The sequence below is a fragment of the Ylistrum balloti genome, unplaced genomic scaffold (assembly GCF_031769215.1).
Source record: "Ylistrum balloti isolate Yb309-2 unplaced genomic scaffold, AGI_CSIRO_Ybal_v1 Utg369896, whole genome shotgun sequence".
Classification (NCBI taxonomy): domain Eukaryota; kingdom Metazoa; phylum Mollusca; class Bivalvia; order Pectinida; family Pectinidae; genus Ylistrum; species Ylistrum balloti.
The window spans coordinates 649,245-659,272 of record NW_026782026.1 but is presented as its reverse complement, the minus strand read 5'-3'; the positions used below and the strand labels follow the sequence as shown (position 1 = coordinate 659,272).

At 33.0% G+C, this 10,028-nt stretch overlaps 1 protein-coding gene across 1 annotated transcript; it reads right to left on the bottom strand.

Annotated features, from left to right (window-relative positions):
• Positions 1-515: 515 nt before the first annotated feature.
• LOC132546581 (GA-binding protein alpha chain-like) lies at positions 516-4,824 on the bottom strand. The gene is made up of 7 exons (XM_060210302.1): positions 4,762-4,824; positions 4,111-4,231; positions 3,631-3,711; positions 3,292-3,363; positions 2,760-3,035; positions 1,900-2,089; positions 516-1,672 (listed from the first exon to the last, which is right to left on the bottom strand). Exons 1-7 carry the CDS (start codon positions 4,801-4,803, stop codon positions 1,564-1,566), a joined length of 891 nt encoding a protein of 296 aa, XP_060066285.1. The 5' UTR covers positions 4,804-4,824; the 3' UTR covers positions 516-1,563.
• Positions 4,825-10,028: the final 5,204 nt, after the last annotated feature.

Below are 10,028 nucleotides of genomic sequence, written 5' to 3'. Positions count from 1 at the left end.
GTAATAAAAATATACATCCGGGATTAAATAGATGTACTATGATCCACGCTCAATTTATATCGGTATACTGTTACATACAAAACTGCACTGTAAAAATGTATCTGTGAGGTCACTTCAATAACTCGTATTTAGGAACAAGATAAAACATGACACATCAAATGAAAAATGATAACCAACAACAGCAAAAAAAAAGAGTTGTTTTTTTTAACAAAACGGAAGATATAAGATGTAGGGAAAGTTATATAAAAATATTTAAACAGGAGACATTCGTTGCTAGATAGCAATCAGTGATCACTGTTGTAATACAAATATAACAGGGCCATCAAATTAACTGCAAAAACAGGAATTTAATCTTCTGTAAAATTTATAATGATAATATCAAAAAGGGTGACATTACCAACATCAAACTATCAGTTAATGAGATCGGCTGGACTAAAGTAGGAAAAAACAAAGAAACAAAAAAGTCAACACAAAATAATTGTATTTAATATTAATTTACAAAAGTATCTTCATAAAGTTATATTAACAAACAAGTTATATACATTATTGTTAAACATATGAAATATATATTTCTAAAATATATACATGTATACGATATGTAGGATTGTTTATTGGTCGCGTTTGGATTTCAATTTATTTTCAGTTAAAAACAATAATCGCTTAAAACACTTACATTATCTTTTTCTCATGTACGTGTTTACTCTCATGTCTCACTCAGATAAAACACTCGTATGTTACATCAATCTCATTCATTCTCCACTAGTATTTTAAGCGCATATAGACTTCAATCACTCATCAGACTTTGAGATCAAACAATACCGCAGTTAAATCAATATTGATATCTTATGGCAGTGACAGGGCTTGATCTAATATTGAACCTTTGTAGTCAGGAACATTTGGATTACGGTACACAGAAATCTGGAACTTTCGAGACCAAACATCGACACATTGAGACAGTTGCAATATACTTTTCAGACAAAAACAGCGATATTTCGAACTGTTTTATAAAACCAAACCCAAGACCATCCCTTCAACAGACATAGACATGGTTTCTTGGCAATGATTCTGATACATGATGAACTATCAACAAGTATCACGAGGAATTCCTGCCTTTTGCTCTCTATCTGATTCTGCACACAGCTCTTCTTATTTAAACACGACTGTCAAGGTGTTTTCAGCACAATTGCCTATTATCAACACTTCAGGTTTTCGGACAGAATATTGCATTATCCCAGCAAAATGTCACTTCATCGTTGTTAGCGCTAGCACATCTATCTTACAAAGCAATTGCAAATTAAACATATATTGCACAAAATCATCATGAAACAGTCATTTTTTTGCAGATTCTCTTGATCAACTTAAGCATTCTTCATTCATGTACTAGTCGATTGACAACTGATCAGAATCACCTCAAATTTTGCCAGACCTTCGCTGCAGAAATCAAGTCATCACGACGGAAGGAGAAAACGTATGTTTGATTTCGCATATTCACGTGGTCATCTGACGCTATTGCGAAGTAAGCAGGTGTTTGCAACTCTCCAATTTTGAGAGTAGAGATATTGTCTAAAGAGCAAATCGCCGTCTGTATTCTTTGGGAACCTTCTTCCAGTTAAACTTGTATACCAGTCTAGTTCCGTCCTCACGTCTCATGAACCCAGATTTGTAGTAGTGCCTAATGCAACAACATAGAGTAATGCTTGAGAAAAACTCACTGGCGTACAGAAAAAGGTCAGTTTAATGGGCGTTAACATTCAAATAATTTAGTCATCTTAGAATCAAAATATATAGAGCAATGGTTTTATCTGAATGCCATGACATTTCCACTTCAAAATAATACATAAACTAGCAAAGACATCTATACTATACTCAAAATATCCTTCAAATAAATATTCTGTTTACCTGATTCCACGACTGAGTTTTTCAAAGTTCATGTCATTCTTTCGCTTTTTAGCTCCCCACATCTTGCTTATTTCTGCTGTGTCAACAAATCTGAACGTGCCCTCCTTACAGCTTATCCACCGGATATGCTTCTGGTGAGCATCTGCCAGCTCGTCCAGAAGGAACTTCCATAACAATATGTTTTTAGCACCTACAAAACAAAACACAAAATGATAGATACAAATATGTTTTATACTATAGTATCCTGTAATACATAACTTACCTCGTTTTATTGAAATATTACAATCTTTATAGTATCCTGTCATTCATAACTTACCTCGTTTTATTTAGATATAACAATCTTTATAGTATCCTGTAATACATAACTTACCTCGTTTTATTGAAATATTACAATCTTTATAGTATCCTGTCATTCATAACTTACCTCGTTTTATTTAGATATAACAATCTTTATAGTATCCTGTACTGTCATCTCATAACTTACCTCGTTTTATTTAGAAATATTACAATCTTTATAGTATCCTGTCATTCATAACTTACCTCGTTTTATAAAGATATAACAATCTTTATAGTATCCTGTAATACATAACTTACCTCGTTTTATTGAGATATAACAATCTTTATAGTATCCTGTAATACATAACTTACCTCGTTTTATTGAGATATAACAATCTTTATAGTATCCTGTAATACATAACCACGTTTTATTTAGATATAACAATCTTTATAGTATCCTGTAATACATAACTTACCTCGTTTTATTGAGATATTACAATCTTTATAGTATCCTGTAATACATAACTTACCTCGTTTTATTGAGATATTACAATCTTTATAGTATCCTGTAATACATAACTTACCTCGTTTTCCCTTTTTGACGATTGCCTCAGATTCGTCATCTTCATCATCTGACACACACTGCCTTGTTGTAGACGGGTAGTGTTTGGCTGTAGACTGAACAAGCTGATCGAAACTTGGCAGAGTTTGGTTGTTGTATTGATGATAGGCAGATGACAGGTTAGTTGGAGGCAGATAATCAAAATGGCCACTCCCAACACTAGAGTCACTTATATTGTCAAAATAGTCGTCTGGTTTTACACACGCTAACTCCCTCAGATCATCTCCGCTTATCATTACTGCAAACAAAGTGTTACTTTATATTTACAAATATTAATCAATTACGTATAACGGAAGTAACTGTACAGGACATGAGATGCGCATGCTTAAACAGAGATTCTCCAAGCATGTATGATGTCAAATATATCTGGCATTGATTTGCACGTCAGTAACATCACTCCAAGAGAATTTATGCAATGTATTGAGGTATTTCGTTAAAGTTATTTCTAAGATTCCAGGTCCTGTTCTGTTTACACTGAGGTATTGTTTGCTTACCACTATCATTGTCCGACTCAGAATCCGGTGTTAAAGAATTAGACTGGGCCGTCTTATTTCTGAAATCGTTATCTGAAAATAAACAGCTCACACTTGACGTTTGAAACAGTAAAAGGGTTGTAATATAAATACCGAGAAACGGTATTAAAGTTTTTTTGACAAACAAGGAAGAATATGGCCGAAACTGTCTCTGTGGTAATCAGCTTTCTAATTTATCTTTAAAGTGAAATCTAGATTGAATGATATTATTGTAAATGAAAAAAAAATCTAATCTTTGTCAGCATTGTTGGAGTATTCTGTATCACGTGATCAGTCAATTATCTACGGCATTATACTCACCAATATAAGTGGGTAAAAGAAGATTGATGAAGTCATGAATGGCAGGATCGGGCAGCGAGTCGGGGGAGTGAATCTGCAAATCTGTGAAAACATGAGGAAGAAATTCCCGAATGTAAGCGATAGTGACAAGCTTGTGGACAAGTATGCACGAGATATCATTAATATTATAACTGAATTTGAGTGTAGTTACGTGGATCAGTGTTTTTTTTAGCGAATTCAAGTATGACATTTTTACATCTACCAAAGAAATCTAATTATGCAAAAGTCATGTTGATCCATTTTCCAATCAAAATTATCACTTATGTTCATCAACAATGAATAAAAGTCTAAACATTTACTTAATTGTGTCATAGATAATCATTCGTCAGAGACACATGTATATCAAGTCAGATTTAGATTCCTGAACCGGATCTTAAGATGCCATGTTGATGTCAGGACTGCTACAATTTTAAATCACCCGTAAAGCCATACCCGACTTACCGGCGTTGTTCTCGAATTCCCTCAGCGATGACCAGTCAGTAGGGGAGTCTGTACAGATGTTATACCCGGTGTGTTTGTTTACATCGTACGAGATGTCACAACTCGTCTGATTTATTTGATTCTGTGTATATAAAACACCAGTTTTATAATGTTATATTTGACTGATGAGTTCGAGAATAAGATACTGACTATCTAAATATGCATATATGGTTTTTTTTTCTTTTATAAATGAATTGCTATGTCACTGATTGTCTTATTAATGGGGGGTTTTTTTGTATGTTGTTTGACCATCAGTCAATAATTGAAATGATTTTGATAAGATATTTTCCGTTCTCATTTTTCGCTCTCATTTCTCGTTTCTTGTCTTGAATTGTTATATGTATGTAAATAAACACTTTGTATTCCAGTTAAAATCATATATTATCATTTTTTGTTTTCGTTTCTTGTAGTTATCAATCAGCTGCTCGACAACGTCATTCCCGTGAGACACGTGTCATCTCATACAACGGTAGAAGGACACGTGACTTATGGAGAATGACATACCTTTATAGTTTCTACATGGTAGTACTGACTGACTATACAAATGCTGAAGTTAAGATAGAAACATCGTTTTTTTTCAATTGTACTCAGATTAATGGCGAGAAAACATACCTCATAACAGACTTGGTAATTAATCATTGAACCTCCGTCCATCGCTCAACTCGGCAGCTGCACCTGTAAAATACCACAATACTGATAATTCTGATCTCCGGATATCGATAAAGGTTTCAGATTGTTTTCTTTATGTTGATAATAATGGTTGGAATTTTTTCAAAATAATTTGGGAAATGATAAAGACATGAAGTATCTTTTTTTCAATCAAATATTACATAGGTTATCATTACATGGTAGTTTACTATCATTAAAGTAGCAAATTGTCCTTGTATCATTGCTCCCCCCCTCCCCATTACGACTCCTAGCCTTGCTGGTGTACAACGGTACATGACAAAATAGATGACCTTGACACGTTTAATGTACAATATAACTACATACACGCGCATCAATCAAGAAAACAAGAAATCCCCTTATACCAAGAAAAGATAAATAAAACATGAACTATAGATAGAAGTTGTGAAAGTTTGCTGCCGTCATTCAGTATAATGCACCTGATCGTTTACAATACATCCATCAAGCTACATAGCTGTAATATTTCGACAAAACAAGCAGGCGTATTCGGTACACTAAGTTTAGGGTAATTTATTAATCCTATTTTCATGACACTTTCACTGTAAGAGACTCCATCCACGCTGTCGTTAAATTCCCACGTTAAATAAATTGAATATGATTTATTATTAAAACTACCGAGTTGTTATGATGTGTGTTTACATGGTCTTCATACTCTCACTACAGAATCCCGCATCAACCGTTCCTGACGTTGATGCCGTTCATTGACTAAAGCATGCTTCGGAACTTCATTTTATTTAGGTAGAAAAATATAAAATATATATAAAAAAATAATAAACAGATAAAAATTAATCTTTTAAAAATTAAAAATTTCCTACTGGTTAGTGTTCACGTTAACAACTCTAAACATAGACAAATTGATTAACATAAAAATGAAATTCAAATTCCTTGACATCCTGACGCAATGGTTAATGATGTAAGTGTGTTATACGTTAAAATATCTCCAACAAGCACGTTGCTATAACTATCAAGCGTATTACAGCTACATGCATTCTGTTAACAAGTGAGACAGTGCGGCTTACCTGTGTGTATGAGGTCTCAATATGCAGAGAGGCGAAGATACAAAGTAAAATGTTTACACAACAGTGTCGCCTTTTATCCGCATGTAACCGGAAAACCGTCGGAAATCCCCTACTCTTTTAGGCCCCGCCTTACGATTTTATTGGTCGAGAAAGCTACTTTTTTATCAAATATGCAAAACAATATTTACCGGCTTATTAAATATGTATAGCATTGTATTACAACTGAATTCTTAAAAATGACCACAGAAACAGTATATAGTTATCTCTTTGTCCATTTCAGTGATATTCATGAACTGAAAATTGAGATTAATCCGACGTAAATTGGATGTCAATTTTATAATTTATATTTAGACATAGGTTAACATATATCTAAATAAATGCCTGTAATTAGTAGCCGATCAGACTAAATGACCACAGAAGATATAAAATGCCTTTAAAGGTTATCAAAGTGACAAATCCATATTTGTGTTGCATTGGCAAAAGTACGATAAAAAGTTCTGACCTCATGAAAGTGACATTGAATGAAATTGAGATAAATTTCATAATTTTTTGGCCGAGACATGACAAATAAATTTCTGATGTTGCAATAAGAATATTGAATGCATATTAGATAGGTTTCATACGATAAAACACGAGGTAGACATTCAGACACCCAGAAGTGATACTGAAATGCACGTGAGATAAATGCTATGAACTATTGTCCCAAAATTTTCTAAGTGTCGACAAAACAAGAATATGAATTTACAATAGCCATATAACCTCCCTTCTCAATGGATTTTACTGCAACAGGAAACTAAAAGACCGATTATATTGCAAAAGATTTGAGCACTTAGAAATCAAAGGGAAATATTACGAAACATGCCGTAATGTTATCACATTGAACCGTCTTATCAGAGTTTTCGTATTCACAGCCATGGTTTAGAAACAAATACAGTTCTTCCTTGTATAATGATGATGTTGTATTTCATATTTCCTCGTGTTTTTTTTTTCTGCATGATTAAAGGGCACCGATGTCTTAATTCAGTTTCAAACGTAATAACTAATATTCAGTGTTAATCTTAACAACTTAGTACAAACTTTAAATGTTCACAAAAACATCGTCTTTATCGTTTAAAGCGTTTGGTATTTATCGATCTTTTTTAATCACGTTACTGTCTTCAAGCTTTTTCTTTTCGTTTTAATTTACAAAATTACTCTTTACACAATTTAACAGCTGTGTTTTTACCGTGTGTAATTAATATAACAAAACATTTTGATAAATTTTTGCGAGTGTACCATCGATGTGATTTTAGAGAACGCCAAACCTTAAGTTGTATATTAAAATTCACTTAATAAAGGGTAATTTGTATTTCACAAAATTTACCATTTAAAATGACAATTGACACAATGTAAATTTAAAATTCACACAATATGTGATAATTTACACTTCACAAATACATCGTTTAAGATTAAGAATGACTTTATATATAACGTAAATTAAACATTAACACAAAATGTGCTATTTGTAATATTTGAATAAACGCGAAGTAATTCATTTAGAAAACATGACTTTGCTCCTGCGTGTATTCTAGAATAGTGCTGGATGCTTCCAAATCACTAAAGCCAACAATTCATAATATGATACATTGAATTCACTAACTGTGTTATCAGTAACCTTTCACACCGGACTTTCAAAACAAAAACAAACAAAACAAAAAACAAGAATATACACGCACCAATATGTCAACACAATCATAACTAAAACTAAAATCCAATAAAACTAGGACAAAATACGAACAAAGAAATATAAAAAAAAGTACAAAGAGAGTAAAATCATGTGTTCCAAAAGAGTAAGCGTCTTCTGCTTCATCGATGTCACTCGCCATGGCAACCTTGATCAATCCAGGTAAGTAATGCCACGTTCTTATTAGATATACAATAAGATATATAACATGTATATAACAATAAGATATATTCAGAAGAAAGATGAATGTTATATACAACGGATTTAGGTTCCTGACTTATTTCATTTTTCTATACTTGAAACACAGAATTTATCGCACTGATGAAATGAGAAACAAACTAGCTGATGATGAGGCTGTGCATCAGATAAACACAAAGGACAGTTGTAAGATTATTACACAAAATATTTGATAAGCTGCTGGGGAATGGAATATTAAATTACTATTTAATTGTTGAAGTCTTAATAAGCACAGGTCGAGTACATTTTTATCGATGTGTTATGTACCTGATGTATTAAGATTTTTTTTTCTTTTCTGAATAATCTAATATTTTCAGCCCACGTACAACACGTGTATCCTGTAATAGGTCACACTCTTCTACTCCGGACATGTCGTCATTGAGAAAAGTCCAAAAAAAACCTAGATAATTTCTCGTATCTATCACAGATCGGTCTGACATTGTACGTTCTTATGACACAAAGAACATTTCAGAGACACGAAAGTTTCATTTTGGTATGCTTCTGAGTCAATCATGATCAATTTCAGTGTCAGCCTACACAACAACAACTTTACACTGAAATTTAGTAAATTGCTTTAAACGTAATCAATGATAAATGTATGTTATCAATATCTTGTGAGGTACAGTGGTATTTTTTTTCTACAATGTACATGTATGTACATGTATGTTTGATTTGATCAATGTTTTTCGTATGCTGTTTGATTGATGAAATCACAACAGCAGCGATTTCTGAAAAACGGTTCCATGACTTTATGTATAGGTTGTATTGTTGTTATTCGTTATAAGCCCGACTTTGATGATTTATATAATGGAAGTTTTCGTAGCTACTTGACACATCTGATGGTGCCACCAAAGCTAAGGGGATTCGATATGTCAAGGTGTTTTGTTAACACCGTGTTTCTGTGACAGATGACGAAAACCTACAGATTAAACTGTTAATAGAATTACGAGGGAGAGTGGAAGACCGTACATAAGACAACAAAAAGAGTTAATAGCACATTTTAAATACACATTTAGGTTTAGATAAAGTAGAGCCAAACATTGGATTAGATTGCATCATATAGCTGTTCCGTCCTTCTAGGACTCGTTAGTGATGCTACATCAAACAGCTGTTTCGTCCTTCTAAGACTCGTTAGTGATGTTACATCAAACAGCTGTTTCGTCCTTCTAGGACTCGTTAATGATGCTACATCAGACAGCTGTTTCGTCCTTCTAGGACTCGTTAGTGATGTTACCTCAAACAGCTGTTTCGTCCTTCTAGGACTCGTTAGTGATGTTACCTCAAACAGCTGTTTCGTCCTTCTAGGACTCGTTAGTGATGTTACCTCAAACAGCTGTTTCGTCCTTCTAGGACTCGCTAGTGATGCTAAGGGCCTCAATTTTCAAACATTTGAGGAAAAATTGTTGATAAGAAAAGTAAAAATCTAGACGATAATGTGCACTAGCCACATAATTCAGTAAATTTCATAATTTCTACATCAAGTAAGTTTAGAACAACGTCAAGTACATGTGTATATTCTGAACCATTCCACTATTCGACTAAAAGGTAATGTAATAATCAACTTAGTGCATTGGCTGGTAATGTTAATTTGAAAAGGAACACTGAATGAATATTTACGAAAAATGTCATATCATGAACTGTCTCCTTTCAAGGAATGACAGAACACTTATGGTAATTCTAAAAATCACATGTACCGGTACTGCTTTAGATATATTGACGACACATAACACCGATTATGATTATAGATTAAATTGGTTCTTAAAAAACATGAAAATCTTGAGAATCCTTATAACACAGTCTAGTGTAGACTTACATGTCATTAACATTGTATCAATACCACCAACGGAAATACCAAACATTATGTTTTCTCCTTGTAACTTAGGATCGACATGTACCGTATACATTTGTACAAAAATGTTACACATCTACAACTGTCTACAACTATGTTACATATCTACAACTATCTACAACTATGTTACATATCTACAACTATCTACAACTATGTTACATATCTACAACTATCTACAACTATGTTACATATATACAATTGTCTACAACTATGTTACATATCTACAACTTTCTATAACTGTGTTACATATCTACAACTATGTTACATATCTAAAACTGTGTTACATATCTACAACTGTGTTACATATCTACAACTATGTTACATATCTACAACTGTGTTACATATCTATAACTGTGTTACATAT

Excerpts from the sequence above, each read along its gene's own strand:
- LOC132546581 (XM_060210302.1), bottom strand. The coding sequence starts at position 4,803 with ATGGACGGAGGTTCAATGATTAATTACCAAGTCTGTTATGAG. Across the intron at positions 3,364-3,630 it reads TCTTTTACCCACTTATATTG|ATAACGATTTCAGAAATAAG; the intron begins GTGAGTATAATG and ends GTTTATTTTCAG. Across the intron at positions 3,036-3,291 it reads TGAGTCGGACAATGATAGTG|TAATGATAAGCGGAGATGAT; the intron begins GTAAGCAAACAA and ends CTTTGTTTGCAG.